Source organism: Nomascus leucogenys, chromosome 2 (genome assembly GCF_006542625.1).
Source record: "Nomascus leucogenys isolate Asia chromosome 2, Asia_NLE_v1, whole genome shotgun sequence".
In the NCBI taxonomy this organism is placed as follows: domain Eukaryota; kingdom Metazoa; phylum Chordata; class Mammalia; order Primates; family Hylobatidae; genus Nomascus; species Nomascus leucogenys.
The window spans coordinates 77,383,089-77,409,755 of NC_044382.1; the positions used below are offsets into that span (position 1 = coordinate 77,383,089).

The 26,667-nt window shown below is 50.3% G+C and overlaps 1 protein-coding gene across 1 annotated transcript in view; it reads left to right on the plus strand.

Annotated features, from left to right (window-relative positions):
• The window catches only part of GSG1L (GSG1 like), a 268,187-nt gene extending 244,676 nt beyond the window's left edge, over positions 1-23,511 (plus strand). The window contains exons 6-7 of the mRNA XM_030799338.1: positions 7,101-7,168; positions 22,932-23,511. Of these exons, the coding sequence (XP_030655198.1) occupies positions 7,101-7,168; positions 22,932-23,029 (166 nt within the window). The 3' untranslated portion in view covers positions 23,030-23,511. The remainder of the gene's footprint in view (positions 1-7,100; positions 7,169-22,931) is intronic.
• Positions 23,512-26,667: the final 3,156 nt, after the last annotated feature.

Genomic DNA, 26,667 nt, shown 5'->3' on the forward strand with positions numbered 1-26,667 from the left:
ACCTCCGCCTCCCGGGTTCAGGTGATTCTCCTGCCTCAGCATCCAGAGTAGCTGGGATTATAGGCGCCCGCCACCATGCCTGGCTAATTTTTGTATTTTTTCTTGCATTATTTACAATGCTTTGTGCCACACGCTGTGCTAGACCCTGAGGCTACAAGCATAGAATGAGAGAAACCCCATCCTTCTCTCTGAGTTGAAAAGGTATTAAGGGGGCCCGGTACAGTGGCTCACGCCTGTAATCCCAGCTCTTTGGAAGGCCAAGGTGGGAGAATCACTTGAAGCCAGGAGTTCGAGACCAGCCTGGGCAATATAGTGAGACCCTGTTTTTACAAAAAAATGAAAGAATTAGCTGGGGGTGGTGGTGTGTGCCTGTAGTCCCAGCTACTTGGGAGGCTGCAGTGGGAGGATCGCTTGAGCCCAGAAGGTCGAGGTTACAGTGAGATATGATTGTGCCACTGCACTCCAGCGTAGGTGACAGAGTGAGACTTTGGCTCAAAGAAAAAAAAGAAAAAGAAAATGTATTAGGGAAGGCAGACTATCAGACTATTAGAGAAGTTTAAAAATAGCAGTAGTGAACATGCTCTGAGCCTATCTTCTGTGGCAGGTCCTGGGCTTGAGTCCTTACAACAACCAGGGAGGTAGTGGCAGTGGTCGTTACTGTCGTGAAATGACCACTGGTATTATGCCCAGTGCACACATAAGAAAACTGAGATTCAGAGCGGCCCAGTGAGCTGCACAGGGTCATGCTGCCTGTTAATCGCAGAGCTGAGGTCAACCATGATTCCTCCTCACTCCAGGGCCCAAGCTCTCACTGTGCCCAAAGCCTACCCTTGTCCCCTCCGTGTTTCCTGCCAGGGAGCCCCGCCATCGGGGGCACTCAGCCTTTGCCCAGAACCACTGCTAAGCCCTAGCCAGGCCCAGAGGTGGGGCAAGACCCTTCAGATTCTGCAGATCTGGTGTCTTCCTTGCTGAATCTGGTGGAGAGTCTCAAGTCTGTGCAAGGAAACCAGCTCTTTCCAGAATGGCAACACTGTGTCGTAGAAAGATGCGCAGCCCCAGGCTTGGAGCTCAGCTTCCTCTCTTAGATGTGAGCAGGTCAGCAGCACTATTCACAATAGGAAAGACATAAAATCAACCTAAATGCCCATCAGTGGTAGACTGCATAAAGAAAATGTGGTACATACACACCATGGAATACTACACAGCCAGAAAAAAGAATGAGATCATGTCCTTTGCAGCAACATGGATGGAGCCTGGAGGCTATTATCCTTAGCAAACTAACCCAGGAACAGAAAACCAAATACTGCATGTTCTTACACATAAGTGAGAGCTAAATGATGAGAACACACGGACACATAGAGGGAACAACAGACACTGGGGCCTACTTGAGGGTGGAGGGTGGGAAGAGGGAGGGGATCAAAAAGCCATCGATCAGGTACTATGCTCATTACCTGGGTGACAAAATAATCTGTACACCAAACCCCCGTGACATGAAATTTACCTCTGTAACAAACCTGCACACGTACCCTGAATCTAAAATACAAGCTAAAAAGAATTAAAAGCTGGCCGGGTGCCGTGGCTCACACCTGTAATCCCAGCACTTTGGGAGGCCAAGGTGGGTGGATTAGTTGAAGTCAGGAGTTGGAGAACAGCCTGCGCAGCATGGTGAAACCCTGTCTCTACTAAAAATTCAAAAAGTAGCCGGGTGTGATGGTGCACGCCCATAGTCCCAGCTACTGGGGAGGCTGAGGTGGAAGAATAGTTTGAATCCGGGAGGCGGAGGTTGCAGTGAGCTGAGATTGCACCACTTCACTCCGGCCTGGGTGAGAGAGTAAGACTCTGTCTCAAAAATAAATAAATAAAAAAAAATTAAAACAACAACAACAAAGACAAAATAAAAGGAAGTGAGCAGGTCCTGTGGCCTTCATGATGCAGCTCAATTGGTACCACCCCGAGAAGCCTCCGCTGGTCCCTACACCAGTGGTTTTCAACCCAGGCTGCACATTCCAGCCCTGCTCCCCACCCCCTGTATTTAAAAACGCCCGTGGTGGCTTCACCGTGCAGCCAAGCTGAGAACCACTGGGCTTGACCAGGCATGAACACGCTATCCACGCAGGCCGAATCCCGCCCACCACCTGCTGCTGTCCACACCCATTTGTTTCTATCTTGTCTACGTCTGCTTTCACGGCAGGGGCAGAGTTGAGTAGTTGTGAGAGAGACCATATGGCTTGCAAAGCCTCACATATTTACTATCTGAGCCTTTACAGCAAACGTTCACCAACCCCTGGGCTAGACAGTTATTGGCCCTGACAACCTTCTTCATATCCTCCTGGCCTGAAACTTAACACATGAAGCCATGGTTATTTATGCATGGGTAAAACCAACAGGAGATCCTTGAGGGCAGGGGTCTGTCTGGGTGGTCCCTATGGTCCCCAAGCCCAGCACAAGGCCTGGCTCTCTCCTTGGCAGGTGTTATTCGATATGTCAGCTGTTGAGTGGAGGTCTCTGGGCAGCAGGGCTTGGGTGATGGGGGAGGGAAGGTATTGTGCCAGGCTGAACTGACTATCTCCTTAGACATCAGCCCCTTTGCTCATAGGGCCCCACTTCCCAAGGCTGAGGCTCCCAGCAGAAGCCAAGGAGGTGCCCAGCTTGAGGCCTGGAGGAAGATGAGACTTCAGAGAAGAAACCAGGAGAGACCAGGCACGGTGGCTCACGCCTGTAATCCCAGCACATTGGGAGGCTGAGGCGGGTGGATCACCTGAGGTCAGGAGTTTGAGACCAGCCTGGTCAACATGGCAAAACCCCATCTCTACTAAAAATATAAAAAAATTAGCCAAACATGGTGGCACACACCTGTAATTCCAGCTACTTGGGAGGCTGAGGCAGGAGAATTGCCTGAACCCAGGAGGTGGAAGTCGCAGTGAGCCAAGATCACACTACTGCATGCCAGCCTGGGCGACAGAGCGAGACTCCATCTCAACAACAACAACAACGAAAAGAAACCAGAAGAATTGGGAGCTGAGGATGGATGGAGGGGTTGGTTCAAGGTCAAGGCTGTGAAAAGCAGGAGGATGTTGGAAGCCCTTTATGCAATAGGACAGGCCTCTGTTGACCTAGAGGTGCTGGATGTGGCCAGGGAGGTGGTGTTCCGGGATGAGGATGGGGCTGTTACCTGGTCCACTCTCCTAACCAATGTTTGAGTCCAGTTCTGACTTCATGACTGGTGATACTCTAGTCCTGAGCACCTCTGCTGATGGAAACTCACCACATGCACCATTATTTGGAAGAGTCAACAAAAATGAGGAAACACATAAATGTCTACCAATGGGGGTATTGAATATTAGTTACTCTTTTATATACAGCTATAAGAAAAAAATGGTGAGTGAGATCTAGGTGTACACAAATGAAAAGTTTCTGGATAGGTAAAAAGTAAATCAGTTTCAAAAATATGTTTAATTTGAGTCTATTTGTGTAGAAAAAGTATTAATTCTGAAAAAATAAATACCAAACTGCTAACAATGTTGATCCCATTACATGGAGATGTGATTATAGGGGGACTTTTGCTGTCTCTAAGGTGTTGGAGGTTTTTTTGTTTTTGAAACAAGCTTGTTTTATCAGGAAAATAGCCAAGATGTTTTTATTAAAAGACTTTTTTGGGCTGGGCATGGTGGTTCACGCCTGTAATCCCAGCACTTTGGGAGGCCAAGGTGGATGGATCACCTGAGGTCAGGAGTTCGAGACCAGCCTGGGCACCATGGTGAGACCCCCGTCTCTACTAAAAATACAAAATTAGCCAGGCGTGGTGGCACATGCCTGTGATCCCAGCTACTTGGGAGGCTGAGGCAGGAGAATTGCTTGAACCCAGGAGGAGGAGGTTGCAGTGAGCTGAGATGGCACCACTGCACTCCAGCCTGGACAACAGAGTGAGACTCCATCTAAAAAAAAAAAAAAGAAAGACTTTAAAAAAAAGACATTATCCTTTTGTTGAACAGAAATTTGCCTTTCTATGGCATGAACACTCATTCCTTTGGTTTGGTGTCTAGGGCCACACAGGCCACAGGAGATGCTTATAAGCAGAAAAAGTTCAGAATATGTTCCCTGGGAAGTACAGGCCTAGTCCCTTGGTGCAGACAGTCCTTGTGTAGTGTTATTCAATGCCTGATCTTTTTTACTTTTTGAGACAGGGTATCACTCTGTTACCCAGGCTGAAGCACAGTGATGAGATCATGGCTCACCGTAGCCTCTGTCTCCTGGACTCAAGTGATCCTCCCACCTCAGCTTCCCAGGTAGCTGGGACCACAGGAACACATCACCATGCCCAGCTAGTATTTGTAGAGACAGGTTTCACCATGTTGCCCAGGCTGGTTTCGAACTCTTGGGCTCAAGCAATCTGCCCACTGCAGCCTCCCAAAGCACTGGGATTATAGGCATGAGCCGCCACACCCAGCCTCGCCTGCCATTTTCTAACTAGGGAGCAAGCTTGTCTTCCCTACTAGGCTGGAAGTACTCTGAGGGCAGAGGTTACGAAATAGACATTTCTGTCCTCCACACAGCATCTGGTGCCAACAGAGAAGGTCCTCAGGAAGTTCCTGGTGAATGAGCGAATGAATGAATGATTGGTGATTATCAATATATGAGTATCTCTCTCCCTTCTACTAAGGACACTTTGGCATTGTTAGCTTGTCACTCTCACCTTCCCCTGTCTTCTCCTCCAGCTCAGGCTTCCTGGATGTGCAACTAGGAATAAGAGGTGATGGGAAGAGTCAGGGAACAGAGATAGGGCATTTGCTTTGGAAAGGATTGAGCCTTCCTTGCATGAGAGAAGAGGAGATAGCAGTGGAAAGACAGGGAGGGTGGGGAAAAGGGGAAATGCCACACCAAGGACACTGAAGAGAGTTCAGGGGAAGTGTTGAAAATGAGACAAAGACAGGGTGAGAGAGATTCTAGGACAGCTGCAAGACAAGTGAGAGAAAAGAGAGGGATGGAGGAAAGATGTCAAGCTGTGTGGATTGGAGCACCCACTGTGTGCTTTAGGAGAGACAATAATGATTGGGTTTTTTTTTTTTTCTCAGACGGGGTCTCACTTGTTGCTTGGGCTGGAGTGCAGTGGTGTAATCACAGCTCACTGCAACCTTGATCTCCTGGGTTCAAGCAATCCTCCCACCTCAGCCAAGACTGTAGCTGAGACCAGAGGCACACATCACCACACCACATGTGCTGGCTTATTTTTTAATTTTCTCTAGAGATGGGGTTCTTGCTATATTGCTCAGGCTGGAGTGCAGTGGTATAATCATGGCTCACTGCAGCTTTGATCTCCTGGGCTCAACAATCCTCCTGCCTCAGCCCCCTGAGTAGCTGGGACTAGAAGCACACACCACCACTCCGGCATGCACTGGCTTCTTTTTTGATGTTTTCTAGAGATGAGGGTCTTGCTATGTTGCCTGGGCTGGTCTTGAACTCCTGACCTCAAGTGATCCTCTTGCCTCGGCCTCCCAAAATGCTAGGAAAACAGACATGAGTCACCATGCCTAGCCTGGAGTTGTTCTTACTTGAGAGGACTAGATTGTGTTTCTCTAATGTGATGCCCATTTGGACAGGACCATGTGGAACTCTGGAATTTACCTGGGTTACAAATGCATGTGTGCAATGAGGGAACATGACCCCACCTGTTCTCGGGCCCAGCCATCAGTGGGACGCGGGTGAGGGTCTAAGTTTGGAGCTGTGCCAGAGGCCATGCACCTGCTTCCACTGTCCAGGTCCTCAACAGCCTCTGCTCCATGCTTCTCCTCTGCTGCCACCCCGCAGAGGCTGCTCCCTCTGGGACCACCGCAACCCTGAGATGACAGAGGAGAGAGAAACCACACTGAGAAGCTCTTGCAATTGTTGTTGGGGAAGACCACTGTGCCAGAATTTGGGAGACCGGGGCTTTGATAGTATGCAGAATTATCTTTAGGAAGTGTTTTATTGGGAGGCTGAGGTGGGCGGATCACCTGAGGTCAGGAGTTTGAGACCAGACTGGCCAACATGGTGAAACCCTGTCTCTAATAAAAATACAAAAATTAGCTGGGCGCAGTGGCAGGTGCCTGTAATCCCAGCTACTCAGGAGGCTGAGGCAGGAGAATCGCTTGAGCCTAGGAGGTGGAGGGTGCAGTGAGCCGAGACCATGCCACTGCACTCCAGTCTGGGCAACAGAGTGAGACTCCGTGTCAAAAAAAAAAAAAAAAAAAAAGGATGTGTTTTAATGTAGTTAAGAAATGCTTCCCAGAGCCGAGCACAGTGGCTCATGCCTATAATCCCAGAGTTTTGGGAGGCAGACGCAGGAGGATCCCTTGAAGCCGGGAGTTTGAGATCAGCCTGGCCAACACGACAAGACCCCATCTCTATAGAAAAATTTAAAAATTAGCTGGATGTGGTAACACACACTTGTAGTCCCACCTACTTGGAAAGCTAAGGCGGGAGGATTGCTTAAGCCCAGGATGTTGGAGGCTGCAGCAAGCTCTGATTCTGCTACTGCACTCTAGCCTGGGCGACAGAGTGAGACCTTGTCTCTGCGGGGGCGGTTGGAGGGTGGGGGGATGCTGCTTAGTGAGTAATAGCCTGTTGCCCCCATCAGAAAATAAAGTTAGCGGAAAGAAGCCTCCAGAGTTAATTCCCTATATTCGTTATGTAGGGATAATCACCGTTAACCTTTTGGTGTATATTCTGCCAAAATAATTTCCGTGCATTTCAATGTATAATTCTGAAAACAAATGAAACTGTAAATATCTTTTGATATATACCATTTGCACATAATTTATATTCCTCTTTTTGACAGAATGATGGGTTTGCCTCCCTATTCCGCCTCTAACTGCTTAGTTGCATGGCACTGGGTTGGTCACATCACCTCCAAAAGCCTCAGTTTCTTCATTAATAGAATGGGAATAATGATGCCCATCTCACAAGGTTGTGGTCAAAATCCCGCAGGGCAGCAAGTGAAAAGTTACTTTGCAAAATATTCTCCAGAGGGGGGAAGACTGCACTTTTTCAGGTTCTGGGTCTCTGCCCACTCATCCTTCTCTTTCCTACCTAGGATTTTGTTTTTGTTTTTTTTTCCTTTCCAGGATGGAGAAGAGGGACGGGAGCGAGGAGGACTTTCACTTAGACTGCCGCCACGAGAGATACCCTGCCCGTAAGTGGCCTGTTTGTGGGTACCTGCTACGACAGATTCGTGGGCTGCCAGAGGAGAAAGAATCCCTGGAGATGAGTCAGGCCAGCCCCCACCCCCCACTGCACCCTGCATTCTCCCACAATCACGTTACAGATGAGGAAACTGGAGTCTGGTGTCGCAGGGTAGCAAGCCCCTGCACGCAGCTCTCCCCACAGCCTTCCCAGTCGGGGTGGGATGCTAAGAAAGGAAGGAAGAGACTGGAGTTCCAGGCAGGCAGGGAAAACCCAGCCCAAGGCCAGGCCTGGGTTAGCCACTGGCCTGAGGGAGGACAGTCCTGGCTAGAAGGAGCTGAGGCAGGGAGGTGACCGTGGACAGGAGTCGTTTGAGCTGTGGATACTCTTGGCAGCTAGAAGCATTCACTTCAAACACTTTGCTGTGGGGCACACTATGAGGCAGAATCTAGGGCACTGCTCAGAAAACAAATGTCAGGATCAGAAAGCAAAGCAGAGAAGAACCAAGGTAAGATTAAAGTTACAGTGGTCAGATCTTGGCTGAGCCTGCTGAATGCCCACCACGTGTTCCCCGCCCCATCCCACTCTGTACTAATGGCTTTTCATGCCTGATCTCATATCCTTGCTTACCCCCAGCCCCTACAGCTGGGATTGTTGCCTAGACTTTGTACATGAGGAAATTAAGGCTCAGAGAGGTGGAGTAACTTGCCCAAGGTCACATAGCTTAGCTAATCACTGGCAGAGGAGTCACAGTAGACACTGTCAGTGCCCAGGCCACCTCTCTCAGACCTTTAGGAAGCTCCAGTGGCATCTATCTGTATCTGCATCTCTGTGCCTGGAGGCTTCCCCACCTCCACCCATAGAAGGCTAGAAATGCCAGGGAAGTTGGTGTACACATACCCCAGCTCCCTCACCCTGGAGTGGGATCCCCCTGAGGCATGTGCTCTGCAGTTTCTCTGTAGGATAAAGAGTCAATGATCATCAGGTTTAGTGGCTCTCCCCTCCCATCCCTGTCCCACTTTTCCTTTCTGCCCAATTTCCCTGTACCTTGTAAATATATCACTGGCACTCAAATTCTTATCTGTGGGTCTGCTGCTGGGGAATCCAAACTAAGAAGGCAGAGATTTAAACACAGGTCTGTCTGATTCCAAATCCTGTGATCCTAATAACTGAATGAGAAATGGCTCTGCTAGTGGGGAGGAGACAGTGGTGAACCAAGAAGCTTGGGAGAAGGCCTTGTTGGAGAAGAGGAGAGGGAAGAGAGCCCAATTTTGGCCTGTGAGGGACAGGAGATGGTGCTGAAATGAACTGTGGGCTCACACATCATGGTTTCATGTCTGTGCTAGCATGGAGGGCTTCCTGGAAGAGGGGATCATAAACCAGGAGATGGATGTGTTTGGAGAACTCCTGCTGCAGGGACAACATAGTGAAGAAATCATCAGAGAGGGGCTCGGGAAGCACACAGCAGGGATAGAGGTCGAGAATCCTGGTGCATTCCAGAATGTCCTCAGCTCCCTTATTTGGGAGTGAGCTTCCCCAGGCTCCCTGCAGAATAGGCAGGAAACCGTGGGTGGAAAGAGGCCTTGGGGCTTGTCTTAGGGGCATCTGGGGGCCTGGGTGGAGGTCCCTACCACTGGAAGAGTCAAGGTACTGTGGCCCAAAAAGCAAGCCCTGGAATTAAGAACGAGAGTTCTCAGGGTCAGAGGAAATGGCAAAACCCCTCCACCCCACCCCCAATCCCAGTGCCCACAGCCCTCCTCCCACCCGCAGTCTCAGCCCCACAGCCGTTCCCCTGCCCCCAATCTCAGCCCCACAGCCCTCCCCCTGCCCCCAATCTCAGCCCCACTGCCCTCCCCCATGCCCCCAACCCCAGCTGCCACAGCCCTCCCCACGCTCCCTATCCCACTGCCCACAGCCCTCCCTCGCATCCCCAATCTTAGCCCCACTGCCCTCCCCCCGGCTCCCAACCCCAGCTGCCACAGTCCTTCCCCCACCCCCAATCCCAGTGCCCACAGCCCTCCCCCTACCCCCAATCCCAGCCCCACTGCCCTCCCCCCACCCACAAACTCAGCCCCACAGCCCTCCACCCACCCCCAGTCTCAGCCCCACTGCCCCCCACCCCAATCTCAGCCCCACAGCCCTCCCCCTGCTCCCAATCTCAGCCCCACTGCCCTCCCCCACGCCCCAACCCCAGCTGCCACAGCCCTCCCCCCGCCCCCAATCCCAGTGCTCACAGCCCTCCCTCCCATCCCCAATCTCAGCCCCACTGCCCTCTCCCTGGCTCCCAACTCCAGCTGCCACAGCCCTCCCCCACCCCCAATCCCAGTCCTCACAGCCCTACCCTGGCACCCAATCCCAACCCCCACAGCGCTCCAGTGCCCCCAATCCCGGCCCCCCATAGCGCTCCCCCAGCCTCCAATTCCAGTCCCCAAAGCCCTCTCCTGCCGCCAATCCCAGTCCCTGCAGCCCTCCCCCTGTCCCCAATCCCAGTACATGCAGCCCTCCCCCCACCCCCAATCTCAGCCTCCACAGCCCTCTTCTCCACCCCCAATCCCAATCCCTGCAGCCCTCTCCCTACCCCCAATCTCAGCCCCCACATCCACCCCCTGCCCTGATGCCTAGTGCCCCCTCAAGCAGCATCTCCTTGTGAAAGAATCATCAGACCCATTCGATAAGTCAACAGTCTGGAAGATTTCATCTTTCATTCCTTGGTGAGTGTTTATTGAGCATCTGCTGCAGGTCAGCCCTGTGGGTGCTGGAGAGACAGCAGGGAGTCAGGCAAGACAATGGCCCCTGCCTCAGGGACTCACAGTCAGAGGGGGAGAGAGAATCATTCAATAAGTGAGTTCAAAAACAAACAAGGGAGGAAGATGTGGTGATAAGGAGGAAACAGGGCAGGGGCACTCCTTTAGAGTGAGCGCTCTGAGAAGCCACAGAGCTGGGACCTAAAGGGTGAGGAGTCAAATGAAGAGCTTTGCAGGCAGAGGGACCTGTGTGTCAGAGAGCTGGAAGGAGCCAGACAGTGCTTGTGGAATAGCCAGGAGACCAGGGTGGCTGAGGCAGGAAGGGCAGTGGGAGGACAGGAGAGCTGGAGGGGCCGAGGGTGGCAGGAGGCAGGACAGGGACGGAGTTCACTATGCAGTGGAGGAGAAGTTGATTCTGCAGCAGGGAGCCCGGGGCATTTTAAGCAGGGAGAAGACATGTCCACATTATTGCTCTCTCTCTCTGTCCCTCCCTATTTCTCTCTATCTATCTGTCTGTCTGTCTGTCTGTCTATCTATCTATCTATCTATCTATCTATCTATCTATCTATCTATCATCTATCTATCTATCTATCATCTACCTATCTATATCTATCTATCCATCTAATCTATCTATTCATCCATCATCCATCTATTATTCATCTGTCAATCATCTATCCATCTATCAATCATCTCTCATCTATAAATCTTATCTAATCTATCCATCTATCATCTATCAGTCCTGTCATCTATCTACCTATTTATCTGTCATCTATCTACAGATCCTATCTATCCTATCTACCATCTATCCATATATATGTATATATATATCTGCACTGTGGGAAAAGGATCAGAGAAGAGCCAAACTCGAGGCCAGGAGACCATCTTGTGACCTACAATATGCACAAAATGTTTTGCTGTTGCAGTCGTTCTTGGGAGACATGATAGTGGTGGCCTGAACCGTGGTGTTGGAGATAAAAAAGTGGGTAGATCAAGGACCCTCTGCTGGTAGAATTTCCAGAGAGTCTTGGTTTGTTTCCCTGGAAGTCCCTTGAGATGAGGATATAACAGCAAGTGCTTTATTTTGATGATCGAACACCCAACTAGGAGTGAGGAAGAGAGATTAAGAAGGGAGACAAAGGCGACCAGTCAAAGGCACAGCGTCAAGCCCGCTGGGGGCTGGGGGCACCAGTGCAGAGCATATGTATCTGAGCCATCACCCCAGATAGGAAGGCGACTCTCCTGGGCCGTTGTTCAAGGGCCGCTGCGAGGGGGTCGGGTGCATGAGTTATCTGGAGGTAATGGCTCAGGGCACAGGCAGGGGGGCTTGGGGCTGGATGGAGAAAGCCCCCTTTGCACAGTTGGGGATCAGCAGTGTGCACCACTGTGGAGCTGGGGGGACAGCATCAGATAAGTGACTGATTTGAGTGAGGACCGGCGAGGAGAGGGACCTAGGATATGCACAGAATTTTTGCCCAAGCAGTCAGGGGCATGGGGTCCCTGACTGATGGAAGGATATGGGGAGGGGTCAGTTTGTGAAGGGCAATGTTGCTTTGTCTGTGTGGAGTTTGAGGGGCTCGTGAGGGCCTCCAGGAGGCAGCCAGATCAATGGAGGGGAGCTTAAAAGGGTGGCAGAGAGACAGGCAGGTGCAGTGGTGCATGCCTTAATCCCAGCTCTTTGAGAGGCCAAGGCAGGAGGATCATTTGATGTCAGGAGTTCGAGACCAGCCTGGGCAACATAGCAAGACTCCATCTCAGAAAAAAAAAAGTTAAAATTAGCTGGGCATGGTGGTGCAAGCCTGTATTCTCATCTACCCTATAGGCTGAAGTGGGAGGATTGATTGAGCCCAGGAGTTTGAGGCTGCAGTATAGTATGGGATGGTGGAAGCCCAGAGACGGCAAAGATCATCTGGGGAGAATGTGTAGGGTAGGGAGAGACAATGACACAAAAGGGGCCTCACCTCCTGGGGGTTCAGGGGAGCCAGAGGCCAGTGGGGAAAGAGCTGTGGAAAACTGCCAGCTGCCCCCAGAGACTGTCCAAATCCTGGAAGAAAAGAGCCTGAGACCCCACAACCCCTGTGCCGCATGTGCCTTTTATCAGGTAGCTGAGCATTAGCAGGGATGGCTGTCATTCCCCAGGGACAGCGGAGTTGCTGGGAACTCCCAGGTCAAACAGCGAGGAAGGAAGAGAGCCCCTCTGTGGTCAGAGCTGAGGGAGGGGTCGGGGGAATGTGGGCTGGATGCTGGCATGCGTGAGAGATCCCATGACTTCAGGGATCTTGAAGCAAGCTGCTTTATTTATTCCACAAATCCTTACTGAAGAACCTCTCTGGCTCCTGGGAGCGTGGAGACAAATAAGGCACGTTACTGGACCCTGTTGACTTCCAAGTCTTGTTGGGGAGACAGACCCAAGCCATTAGTGCACTGTGTGGCCAGAGCTTGAAAGGGGTCAATGCAGGGTGCGGGATAGCAGGGCATGGTGCTTCATCCTACTCAGGATGACATGGGGTGCGGGAAAGGGAAGGTGGGAAGGAGGACTTAGCCAGGGTGATCCCCCTTGGCAGGACCTCCATGGCTATCATGATGATTTGATCATGGAAACAGCCAGCAAGAAGAACTCAGTCCCCTAGATCTAATCATAATATCTCACCTTTGTACATGTTCTCAGGACTTTACACTTATTCACTCATTCAACCCTAAATACAGACCCATTTTACAGACAGGGAAACTGAGGCCCAGGGAGGTTAAGACTGTGGCTTACTCAATACACAGCTAGAAAGTAGCAAACACGGGATTTGAACCCGGCCAGTCTGACCTCATCGCCCACACCCTGGAAAGCTAGGTGGTGTCAGTCAACAGCTCCACTGGCTGGGCAGGGTACTGAGGATGTGGGGCGCCTCCAGACATGGCCTCGGTCCTCAGGGAGCTCATGGTCTAGAGAAGCAGCCGATCAAATGAGTATGGAAATGATGCCGTCTCAGAATTCGGCCTCTTAGCTGCTAGTGAGTTTTCAGCCAAGAAAATATTTTGGAAATGCCTGGATGAGTTTTGCAATATTTCTGCGGGAGCAGCTGCTCAGATCCTGCGATGGGCTGACTTGCCGGCAGGAGGAACGGGGGAGGAGGGATGTCAGAGAGCCGGCATTATTAAACACTTACTGTGTGCAGGTCTGTGCTAAGCACTTCGCTACCATCTCATATGATGGCTGATCCAGCCCTGAGAAGTGGGGATTCTTCTTCTTATGGAGATAGAGAAACTACAGTGCTGTACGGCAAACCAGCTTTGCTGGGATCTCTGGTTCACTCGGCAATAAAACTCAGCTTGGCATTTAGATCTTGCTCCTTACCCTGGGAGAGAGGCCACTCCTTCTCAGGCTCCCAACCCCCTAGGCCCCTGACCTCATCTCCCTCTTCCCCATCTCCCATGCTGCCCCAGCCAACCTGACCTTCCTCTTTCTTGAACACGCAAAACTCATTCCCTTGGTAAGACCCTTGCACTTGCTGTTCTCTCTGCCTGGATGCTCTCCCTCTAAATCATGGCGTGGCTGACTTCGTCTCATCTTTAAGTCAGCTGCAAGGCCGCTTCCTCCGAGAAGCCTTCCCTGATCTGCACCAGCTTCCCCAGTCATCCCCATATCACCGGGTTCTCTTTTCTTCATAGCATTTGTCCCTCTCTGAAATGATCTTTTATATTCACATGCTTGGTTTTCATTTTGCTGCCTCTCTCCACCAAGTGCCATGAGAACAGGCGCCTTGTGTGTTTTGTTCCTGTGTATATCCCAAGAGTCTAAAATAGTGTGTGGCACATAATAGGTGCTTAATTGTTGGCTCTCAACCTCCACGTTTCTCCCACCACCTCCCATCTGAGAAGCCACTTTTATATTAGCAATTGCATGAACTTCCGGTTATGCTAACTGTCCCCAAATATGCTCTTCTGGGGGGTTACTGTGATATGGATTTGGCTGTAATTTTTCTTTTTCCTGAGGAAGTTGCTTTTGAAACCTGCCTTTGGGGCTTTGTGGCGCCACCAGCCAGCTCAGGAGCACATCAGACGTGACATTTGATGGGGGCGATGTTGCCATATGGCCCAGGTGTCTGCATCTTCCTTTCAGGGGCGGCTGAGGTTTGCAGTTGATTGCAGCTGTCAAGTTCAATGCCTGAGACAAGCTTTTGATTTTGCCAGGCATATCTGTAAGGCTGGGCTCCACCAGAGGCTGTCGCATGCTGGGCGCGGAGGTGGCTTCTGGGAGCTCCATCTAGATGGGTCTCTGCCACTGCTGCTGCCCTCAAAATAGCAGAGGGAATTTCAAGAAAGAATTTTTCTGGACCCAGAGCAACTTGGCATTTTTATTAGATCAAAATAAAATCCAATAGAGTCCTGCTCGAGTTGCTTCCTTTATTAAAATGGAAACAGACAGTATTTCTGAAATAAATATCAATGCCAATTTGCTGGGAGCACAGATGGCACACAGCTTGGAGACATCTGAGACCTCAGCATTGGGCGTCAAGAGATCCAAGCCAGCAGGAGCATCAGAGACACATGGAGGGCTGGTTAAAGGATGGACTGCAGGGCCCCACCCTCAGAATTTCTGATTCAGAAGGTCTGGCGGGGGACCCAGGGTTCCACAGCTCTAAGTTCTCCACGATGCCGATGCCGCTGATCCACAGACCAAATTCAGAGTTGTCCCCAACCCTCGGCCAATACCTGTCCCTTTGAAGCTATTGCCAGAAGCCAGTCTGCATTTTGTCGCTTGCTTGGGCTATTCAGCAACTTCTAGATGGAAATTGCTGCTTCTAGGGCCAATTCCTTTCCAATCCATCCTCCGAGGACATAAACTTGATCATGTCTTCCCCAGTCCTTCCTAGCTCTAAAACCTCCTATAACAGCAGCTCTAGTAACTGGCTCGGTGCCCACTCCCTTCACAAGTTCCCACGAGGCCTTCTCTCGCCTTCCCCTCCTGCATCATCATTTTTCTTTCCATCACTTGTTCCTCCCTGAGCCCTTCTTTGCTCACTTGCTTTTCTGTTTTTTTTTTTTTTTTGAGATAAGGTTGTGCTCTGTCACCCAGGCTGGAGTGCAGTGGTGTGATTATAGCTCACTGCAGCCTTGATATCCTGGGCTCAAGGGATCCTCCCACCTCAGCCTCCTAAGTAGCTGGGATTGCAGCACACGACATAGACGTGGGTAATTTTTTTGTATGTTTCCAATTTTTTTTTTGTAAAGATGGGGCCTTGCTATGTTGCTCAGGTTGGTCTCAAACTCCTGACCTCAAGTAATAATCCTCCTGCCTTGGACTCCCAAAGTGATGAGATTACAGGCATGAGCCGCCATGCCCAGTTAATTTTTTTTTTTTTTTTGGTAGATATGGGGTCTTGTCCAGGCTGGTCTCGAACTCCTGGCCTCCAGCAATCCTCCCGCTTCAGCCTCTCAAAGTGCTGGGATTACAAGCATGAGACACCACACCCGGCCTGCTCCCTTGTTTATGTCCAGCCTCTCCTCAGTGAAATGGAAATGTCACCAGCACAGGGACCTTGTTGCTGCATTCACTGTAACATCCCCAGGGCCTAGCACACAGTAGGTCACCAGTATGTTTCTGGTGCATGATTTAGCTCACTTAGTCCTCAGGAGCTGTGTGCTGTGAGTAGAATTTCTATTTTACAAGGGAAAATACTTGGGTTCTGAGAGGCAACGTCACTTGTCCTTTGGGAACAAGCTTGTGACCTTGGGGTCACAAGCCTGTCTGACTCCAAGCTAAAGCTATGACATGGTTCTTCTACTTTATGCCCACTTCTGTCCAAGGCAGTGGTACCACAACTGTGCCTAACCCTAAGAAACACTTGGGGCAGGTGTCAAAATAGACTGCCCTCAAGAGCCCAATTCCTCAGTGTGGGGCAGGCAAGGAATCTGTAGCTGAGAAATGTCATGATAAGGCAGAAACCCCTGGGGTGCATGGGGTTTAGGGGGCCCTGCTGGGCCTTCTACACCTGCCACCCAGCAACTTCTGCAGCTATGATGCTCCATGCCTTACCCCTTCATCCCCATGTGCTCTGCTTTCTGGCCATACCCGTCCACTTGCCTCCCTGAAACCACAATATTGCTAGGTTTTTCACACTTCCTGAAGAACCTCATCCGCCTGCCAAGGACCTATTTCACACCCTGTTCTTTCTGCATGAAATGCTGTGCCCCCTTCTTCCACTGGGCGGAAAACCAACCCTACCAGTGGAATTGGGAGCTTTTGCAAGGGCTTTCAAAGTCTAGCTCAACTGTCTGGGAACGGCCCCCAGCCCCCCCCCCCCACTTCCTGGCAGAGGGGGACACGTTCGTCTCCACCTTTCCCTCTCCTGGTGTTTGTTATGAGCCAAATTTTTATAATGGCTATGAGCCCAATCTTTGTGTTTTTAAATGTTTTAATTGTTATAGATCAAGGGGTACAGGTGCAGGTTTGTTACATGGATGTATTGCGTAATGCTCAGGTTGGGCTTCTGATGTATCTGTCACCTGAATAGTGAACAATGTACCCTGTAGGTAATTTTTCAACCCTTACCCCACTCTCACCCTCCCCCTATGGAGCCCCCAGTGTCTGTTATTTGCCTCTCTATGGCTGTATGTGCTTGTTGTTTAGCTCCTACTTACAAATGACAACATGTGATACTTGATTTTTTGTTTCTGAGTTATTTCACTTAAGAGCTGGCCTCCAGCTCTATCCATGTTGCTATGAAAGACATGATTTCATTCTCTCATTTTTTTTTTTGAGATGGAGTCTCGCTCTGTCGCCCAGGCTGGGGTGCAGTGGTGCAATCTCGGCTCACTGCAAGCTCTGCCTGCTGGGTTCACACCATTCTCCTGCCTCAGCCTCCCGAGTAGCTGGGACTACAGGCACCTGCCACCACACCCGGCTAATTTTTTGTATTTTTAGTAGAGATGGGGTTTCAGCGTGTTAGCCAGGATGGTCTCGATCTCCTGACCTCATGATCCGCCTGCCTCGGCCTCCCAAAGTGCTGGGATTACAGGCTTGAGCCACCATGCCTGGCCTTTTTTTTTTTTTTTTTTTTTTTTTTTTTTGAGATGGAGTTTTGCTCTTGCTGCTCAGGCTGGAGTGCAATGGTGCAATCTCGGCTCACTGCAATCTCTGCCTCTCAAGTTCAAACAATTCTCCTGCCTCAGCCCCCCAAGTAGCTGGAATTACAGGCACCTGCCACCACACCCAGCTAATTTATGTATTTTTAGTAGAGACAGGTTTTCACCATGTTGGCCAGACTGGTCTTGAACTCCTGACCTCAGGTGATCCACCTGCCTCAGCCTCCCAAAGTGCTGAGATCACAGGCATGGCCACTGCACCCAACAGATTTCATTGTTTTTTAATGGCTGCATAGTTTTAAATCTAATCATCTGTTGATGAGAGCCCAACCTTTGGAGTGAAGCTGGCTAGATTCAAGTCCCAGCAGTGAGGCCTTGAAAAAATGACTTTATCTGGACCTCAGTTTCCTCACCTGTAAAATGGGGATAATAATGGCACCTAACTTGTATTTTTGAGGGTTAAATGAGTCCATGGACAGGATGCACATTGAATGGTTCCTGGCACACAGCAGGAGTGGGAGGCATGTCTGGTCTTGTCATCTCTTCATATGTGTGCCTGTGAGCACCCGGAGGGAGGGCCGCATCTCACTCATGTCTGTAAACCCAGCAGCCAGTGTGGAGACTGACACACAATACATGCCCAACACAAGTCTAATAAAGGACTGAGGAATCAGGGGCCCTGGGGAGAGGTGGCAGGTACAGTGGACTTTGTCTGATCCCAAGGGCGAGAAAGAGACAAAGAGAATGTTATGGCTCAGAAACGTGGAATCCCTGAGGATGACCCCAGTGAAGAGATAGATGGCCCCCATTCAATCTCCTAAAACAGCCTGCCCGAGGTAGACCAGAAGACACAAACTTCCCTCCATACGGGTCCGTCCCACTCAAGCCTGCCCTTCCTCCTGAGCCTTCCACTGTTCACTCATTCTGCAGACACGTGCTTTCAACACTGTGCCTGGGACTGTGCTGATGCAGGGATGCAACTGTGAGGGAAAGCAGTGACACACGCCTCAAAGGCAAGATGAGGAGAAAACCAGTAAACAGATATTCCCATATATGATGACACCTCTGAAGCCCTCTCATGGTAGAGATTTGTGGACCTAGAAGAGCGATGAGAGTGTCACTAGCTGACAGGTTTCCAAAGCTTGATTTCTTAGCGCCATCCCTGATTCATTTTCCACCACTCTTCAAGTTTCCATTCTTTCTGGAGAGCAGAGGTCAAGGTTGGGCAGCCAGACAGTTGGCTTTGGGCGGACCTGTGAGTCCTATAGGGAGAGGCTTTCAGCACCTCGGACAGCGGCTGGGTGATTGGCTGGAAGGAACTTCCCTGTAAAGGGATGCAGCTGATCCGTGCCAGGCTGGGCTACCGTGGGGTCAGGAGCACAAATACCTGCCACCTGTTACCCTCACTCTGCCAGCTGCAGAGAGACCTTGAGGAAGTCAGTTTCCCTCTAAGTGCCTCAGTTTCCCGATCTGTACATTTGTGGTGGCATTGACATTCCTGGTCTTGAAGGGCCCTCCCAACGCAATGAATCCATTTTGGAACAGTAGATGTGATTTAATTCAATTCCGCAATTACATCTGATCCCAGATCTTGGTGGCTTAGAGAGGGTTCAAGACAGTGATTCTTCACTGAGGGATGCGGGAGATAGGGCTGGAGGAGATCTGATGTTAAATATGTTCATGTTTTGATATCTGGATTTAAAAGGGAAGAGAAGTCACAGCTTTGGGGAACCTCTGCTAACCTTGGGAGGTTCCCAGAAAATGGAAACCAGAGTACCTGCTACCACCCTCTGAGTGGGGCCTTGGACAAATCTTTTCCCACCCATGGGCCTTGGTTTCCCCATTTGTGAAGAGAGGCTTTCAAACCCAACCCACTTCTAGTGCTCCCAGAACTGTGTTCTTTCCACTTCCGTCTGTGTCTGAGATTGGACAGTGAAGGGCTTCTCTGCAGGGCGCCTGCTGGGCCTGCCGACTCCTTTGCAGCTTTCATTCATTTGCAGGCTCAGAGAGGTGAAGTTGCTTGTCAGAAGCCACACGGCTTAAAAAAAATTCACACACTTTGCAAGCAGTGGAGGCTGGGTTTGAACCTTTGGCTGTTAGACAGAAGTACAGTCTCCCCAGCCCCCTGCCATACCTGAGCCTTCACCCAAAAGAGGAGAGTTTGAGCAAAAACCCTTTTCATACTGTACAGAAGCTCAGAGCAGGTAGAGCAGGTGCATCCCAAGCGCAGGAATCACTCTCTCCCCTTCCTCCATGGTTTCTTCATTTGTTTAAAAAGAAAAAAAGAGTCAGTTTGGGACTTGCTCTGTGCTGGGCCAGGGGCTGGGGTATCAGGGCTCCAAGATGAAGCAGACCCTGGCCCTGCTCATAAAGCTGTCTCCCATCCCCAGGTTCGCAGGGGAGACCCACGCTGACCTGGCTATTACAACACAAAGTGACGAGTTCAGGGAGAGGGTTATGCAGGCTGCTGAAGGGCACAGGGAAAGGAGCAAAGCCTCCATTTTTCAAATGCTGCCTGCTCTAGGAAGCATTCTACAGGGCCATGGAATGCTTCCCAGAGCAGGCAGCGTTTGAAAAAATCAGGGAGTCAATAGCCGGAGAAGAGCAGGGAAGGGCGCTCCCACCCAGGGGATCAGCCTATGCAAAGCCATGGAACAGAATCATGGAATGAAGACACAGGCTGGGAACTGCCTCTCGTGGGCTGAGTGCAGCCTGAGAGATGCTCTTTGGCCCACAGATTGTTGAAAATACATTTGAAACCTTAACTGTCATCATTTAAAAGCCAGGAGATTTTGTTTCGAGATCCAGATATTCAGTTTCTTTGAAAGTTTTGGGCTGGGCGCGGTGGCTCAAGCCTGTAATCCCAGCACTTTGGGAGGCCGAGGCGGGTGGAGCATCAGGTCAGGAGATCGAGACCATCCTGGCTAACATGGTGAAACCCCGTCTCTACTGAAAGTACAAAAAAATTAGCTAGGCGTGGTGGCGGGCGCCTGTAGTCCTAGCTACTCGGGAAGCTGAGGCAGGAGAATGGCATGAACCCGGGAAGCGGAGCTGGCAGTGAGCCGAGATCACACCACTGCACTCCAGCCTGGGCAACAGAGCGAGACTCCGTCTCAAAAAAAAAAAAAGAAAGTTTTGAAGATCCAGCTGGGCATGGTGACACACACCTGTAATTCCAGGGCTTTGGGAGGCCAAGGCAGGAAAATCACCTGAGGTCAGGAGTTCAAGACCAGGCTGTGGAACATAGCGAGATCCCATCTCTACAAAAAATAAATAAATAATTAGTCAGGGATGGTGATGTGCACCTGCAGTCACAGCTACTCAGAAGACTGAGGCGAGAGGATTGTTTAAACCTAGGAGCTCAAGGCTGCAGTGAGCCGTGATGGCGCCACTGCGCTCTATCTTGGGTAACAGAGTGAGACCCCGTCTCAAAAAAAAAAAAAAAAAAACAGTTTAGGAAGATCTGAGCCCACATTCTCCACGGTAACAATTGGCATGTCTCTGACTCACCTCATTCATTTACATTGTCTGCTTGGGCCCCCAAGACATTTTGAGTTGAGATTCCCAATCTACAGCACAAGGCCTGGGAGAGAAGGGAAGTGGGTGGGGGTCCCTGGTGGGCTGCTGGGGTGTTCCCGTCTTTACACACACACCTTAAATGGCTCTGAGCCCCAGGTGCCTCCTGGGTAGCCAGAGAAAGGGAGGAGGGCCCCAGTCCTCCGCATCTTGCCCTCTGCATCCAGGGAACAGACAGCCTGATTTTAACTCAGGGAAGGACAGGGATTGTGGCCTTTCCTTCTCCTTAAAAATACACTATCAATTTCTTTCTGTTCTAATGATCTCTCCATGGCTCTGCTTTTCAGCCACTGTACAAGCAGCTAAAATTATGCCTAAATGCTCACTTAGAAAAACAGTCGTATCTTTCCGTGCACCAAATATTTGCTTCTAGATTTAAAAAAAAAAAAACAAAGAACCAAACACCTCTATCTTGGCAGCCAACACTTCCAAAGTATGCAAAGGTTTCCATGACTGAGGCCAAAACAAATGTGTTTTTCTGAAGCCATATGATTCCAAAATGTTTGCAAAATGTTTCCCACCCCTTAATAAATATAGTAAAACTTGCAAAACACTAACATTAAAGAATATTAAAAGCAGAAAGAAAAAAAGTGAAAGCCAAAAAAATTACCCCCCACCCCAGCTATGGACACAACCATCTTCCTCTTTGACTCTTGTCTTGCAGCCTTGTTATTAGAAAGACTCTCCTGATAATGAGAGCTGCTTTGAGGATGGAGAAGGAGCAAGGAGCTCTCCATCCTTAGAGGCATGCAAGTGGGAGCTTGGCTTCACTAGGAATTCCCACCTCAATGGGCTTTCTGCAGAGAGCCTGTCTGACCCTAAAGTATGACAAGTATGTCTGAGAATCAGAGTAGAAAAATGAAATTGTAGGGATCACATTTTTTAAAATGCTGAAATTTGGAATCAGGAGGAAAGTAATTCAATCCAGCTCCATCATAGCTGTGACTTTCAAGCATCTACTAATCCTTACAGAGCCTCGGCTCCCTCATCTGTAAAATGGGCAGAACCTACCTCTGGAGCTGCACATGCCCAGGAAGTGTTTGTTTTCTTCCTTCACTCCCAGCCCCACTCCACCACACCAACTCTCTCCCTTAGTTTTGCACCTTCCAGCTCCACCTCCACTGGTCCACAGGGGTGCATACATTCTGGGCTCAGTCATTGCTCCCCTGGGCTTGGGGTCTAATGGGGGTGATGCTGGCATAGAGTGCGCTGAGGATGGGTGCTCTGGGATGAGGGAGACCCCTGAGTGCCAGGGGGAGGATGTCAGAGGGGGCTTCCTGGAGAGCCAAAACTCAAGCTGGGTCTTGATTTGATTTGGCAGGAGGTACAAGGACATTTTAGGGCACAGCATGAGATGGGAATGGTTCTGGTGCGCTAGAAAGACTTTGAAGAGACACTTGAGGGATGACAAAGGAGTGATCTTCCAAAAATTGCCAAAAACACGAAGGAGTGAGAGTGGCAGAGGGGAAGAGCCTTTCCAGCCCTTCCCCTTGTCCAGTCCACTAAGCATGGTAGACAGTGGCAGGTGCCCCTTGCCTCAGTGCACAGAGAGTTTCTCAGAGTCAGCTTTGGGCACATGCATGTCCACACACACAGTTGCTGGGGTCCAGCAAGGACTTGGGGACCTAGGAGACATCTGCTCTCTTTCCCCTTCTAATATCCCTACACAACAGCTCCTGAACACATATAAGGCAAATAGGGTGCTCAAGGAGGCCTGCTTGGGGGCAGATGGCAAGGTGGGGAAATGGCTGCAGGATGACAGGATGGTGGTGGATGATGGCTGCACAAGTGAGTGGATTTTCTGAGGGATGGGTGGTGGAAGGGAAGGATGGATGGAAAATGGGTGGGCAGATGGCAGGAGTGGGGGCATGGCTTTATGTGAGGTGGGTGAATGTGACTGCAGGGGGTGCTGTCGTGGCTCTCAGGTGGGCATGGGGTGGATATGGGGATGTTTTGGGTGTAGGCGGATGTGTACATGTAAAGGTGGGGTATTGGGTGGTAGGATGATGGCTGGGGGAGTAATGCACCTGTTGGCAGGTGTGAGGTGCATGAGCGGGTTCTGGGCTGTGGGTTAGAGAGGGTGTGAGCAGAGTCGTGGATATATTGGTGGCTTGATAAGTGGATGGCAGCAAATATTGGCAGATACATGACTAGGTCCCAGGTGTGTTGGTGAACTGGTGGGTGACTGGGTGGCTGACAGGGGAGGGATGGGTGGAGAGCTGGCGGTGTTGGGGCATGGGTCGGTAGACAGATGGGATGATGGGCAGAAGGCCTAGTAAATGAGGGTGAGTGAGGGATGTGTGGGTGGGGGGCGGTGGGTAGACAGGATGTGGGTGGACGAAGGTGGCTTTCAGCACTGACCGCCTTGTCTCCTGGCAGGACACCAGCCACACATGGCGGATTCCTGGCCCCGGAGCTCTGCACAGGAAGCACCAGAGCTGAACCGACAGTGCTGGGTCTTGGGGCACTGGGTGTGACCAAGACCTCAACCTGGCCCGCGGACCTCAGGCCATCGCTGGCACCAGCCCCTGCTGCAAGACCACCAGAGTGGTGCCCCCAGAACCCTGGCCTGTGTGCCGTGAACTCAGTCAGCCTGCGTGGGAGATGCCAGGCCTGACCTGCCCATCACTGCCTGGGTCCCAGGGCCTTGGAAATGGGGCCAGGGCAGGCCCAAGGGGATGCACAGGGCTGCACAGAGTGACTTTGGGACAGCAGCCCCGGACTCTTGCCATCATCACATGAGGAGCCCTGCTGGGCACAGCTGGGATGCCAGGAGACACATGGCCACTGGCCACTGAATGGCTGGCACCCACAAGCCAGCCAGGTGCCCAGAGGGGCAGAGCCCTATGGGGGACAGAGAGGGGCTTCCTGAAGGAGGGGGCAGTGGTGCAGGCACCCCAGGGGTGTCACACAGCAGGCACACAGCAGGGGCTCAATAAATGCTTGTTGAACTTGTTTTCTTGCGGTGTATGGAGGCCAGTTGCTCTCTGGGCTGTGGCTGCCCCGTCATTGCCCCACCCCATTACTCCTCAAGGAGGCTGAAGGTGACAGCAGAGACTGTGCAGAGGCCAGGGCCAGACACTGCAGGGTGGCAGGGAGGGAGCACAGAGCCTAGGCTGGACACAGGCTGGCAGGGCTGCCTTGGATTCCAGACAGTGGGCAAGGCAGGGGCCAGGCAAGCAAGAGATGTGGGGCGATCAAGAAGTGGGTCCCCAAACCCAAGCCCTAAGCAGGGAGGGTGAAGAAGCCACATTTCTCTTCAGAGCTCAGCGACATCACACCACCCTGAACCTGAGGAGCCTTTACCCTGTGCCTAGCACCACCTTTACAGAAAATCCCAGGGCTTAGATGCCTGGAGAAACAGATTCCTATTATAAAGAGGAGGAAATTAGGGTCACAGAGATGAAGTAACTTGCCTGAGATTACAGAGCTAGCAAATGGCAGAGATGGGGTTTGAATCAGGACTCCTGACTCCAAGTTCAGTCATTTCCCAAGAGGCCTTATTCCTTCCCAGAAGAATTTCTAGAGCTTTCCCCCAAGTAGAATACATTCTTCTCTGTTATCCTTCCATCCTTCCATCCATCATCCATCACTCATCCAGCCATTATCCATTATCCACCCATCCATTCATCATTTGTCCCTCCATCTATCATTCGTCCATCTATTATCCACCCATTCATCATCTATCATCCATCCATCATTCATCATCCATCCATCATTCATAATTCGTCTTTCCACTCATCCATCCATCATTCATTCATCCATCCTTCCATCCATCCATCATCTATCCATTCATCCATCCATTTGCCATGCATCCACTCATTCATCAGCTATCCATCATCTATCCATCCATCCATCCACCCATCCAGCATCCATTACTCATTCAGCTATTGTCCATTATCCATTCATCCATTTGTCATTCATCCCTCCATCATCATTCATCCATTATGCACCCACTCATCATCTATTATCCATCTATCATTCGTCATCCATCCATCCTTCATCATCCATTCATCCATCCTTCATCCATCCATCCACCCGTCCATCCATCCATCATCTATCCATCCATTATCTATCCATTCATCCATCCATTCATCATCCACCCTATTCATCAGCTATCTATCCATCATCCATCCATCCATCCATCCATCATCTATCCATTCATTGTCTATCCTTTCATCCATCCATTCATCAGCTATTTATCCATTATCCATTCCTCCATCTATCCGTCATCCATTCATCCCTTATCCATCCAACCATTATGCATTTCTTCATTTATCCATTATTTATCCCTCCATCCAACATCCATCATCTTTCCATCTATTATCTATCCATTCATCCATCTATCCATCATCCATCCATTCTTTATCCATCATTCATCAGCCATCATCCCTCCATCTAACCATTATCCATCATCCACTCATCCATTCATCTGTCCATCTGCCCATTATCCATCAACCATCCATCCATCCATTATCCATTTCTGCATTATCCATTTATTCTTTATCCATTTCTTCATCTATTCATCATCTATCCATCCATTATCCATACACCTGTCACCCATCCATTCCTTCCTCTATCCATCATCCATCAGTTATCCATCCATTCCTTCCTCTATCCATCATCCATCAATTATCCATCCATTCATCCATCCATCTATCCATCCATCTATCCATCATCTATTGATTACTTGTCATCCTTCCTTGTATCAGACTTCCATCCATCCTCCTTCCATGCATCACCCATCCTCATTACTCAACCATCCAGCTGTGCATCCATCTATTCACTGATATAGTTCACTGTGCCCCTACTATGTGCCAAGCACTGTGGTAGGCACTTGAGGTAGGATGCTGGAGCATCCAGAGAGGGCATCTATTGTCACGAGCCTGGGTTCAGATTCCACCTTCTCCACTTGTGACCTTGGGCAAGTCACTTGACCTTTCTGTGCCTGTTTCCTCATCCATTAAATCCGGATAATCATTATACCTACCTCTTCAAGCTGTTGTGCAAATTAAATGAGGTAACATATTTGAAGTGTCTAGAACAGAGCCTGGCACATGTAAACAGTTTGTGGGTGTTTACTAACAGGACAAGGGGAAATTGGGGCTGTGGGAGCTGTAGTCTAGGGAGGCTCCTTTGAGAAAATGATGTTTATGCCAAGACATGAAGATTGTCTGGGCATCAGCCAGGCAAGAGTATAGCAGGGAAAGAAAGTATATTAGAGGACCTTAAAATAGTGCCAATGGCAGGTGTGGAGAGCAGGGAGGTCAGGAGGCAGTGGTGAGAAATTAGGCGTCAGAGGGCAGTGGAGCCAGGCCAGGAGGAACTGGAAACAACCTTCTTAGGGAGCTTAGAGTTTACCCTGGGGCAATGGGGAGTGGGCAGTGGGATGCTTTTAGCAGACTGGGATGTGCCTGGGTGTACATTTGAGGAAGATCACCGCAGCTATGGGCACAGAATAGATGTGGGAGATGCCTCTCCCTTCTTCATCCCTCTTATACTCAAGAAAGAGAAGAAAGTGGGCTGGCTTAGGAAAGTTGCCCTGGGGCAGGGACCATGCGGGCAGATTCAGGAGCCAGTTAGGAGGGAATAGACTGAGTGGGAGAAGAGGAAAGTTGGTGATGACTCTCAGATTACAGGGTCAGCTTGGGGGATAGAGAAGATGGAGACTTCGTGGTTCCGATGTCTTGAGTCTCAGGGGCTCAGGGGACAGCCAGCTGGAGGTTTGTGCTCATTCATTCACGCATTGATTCATCAAGCGAACAATTTGTTAATTCACTTTCCATTCATTCAGTAAATATTAATGACCTACTAGGTGGGGCTTAAGGCGGGGCTGGAAATGGGCCTGGGAGAGCAATTATGGTCCAGCTCTACTGAGGCCTTGAATGTCAGAACAAGGAATTTGGGCTTTGGCCTCATGCAAGAGAGGGCGGCTGCCATATATGGGCCTGGGCAGGGACAGATCTGACAGGGATCTAGCCTGGCCACCAGGCATCTAGGAGCTCTTATTCTCACCAGGGGTCCTTCTGAAGTTGGCGAGTGGACCGCAGGAGGTCCAGATGGTTTTAGTTGACACATGGGCAAAATTTTAATCTATTTTAATAGTTGTGTTTAT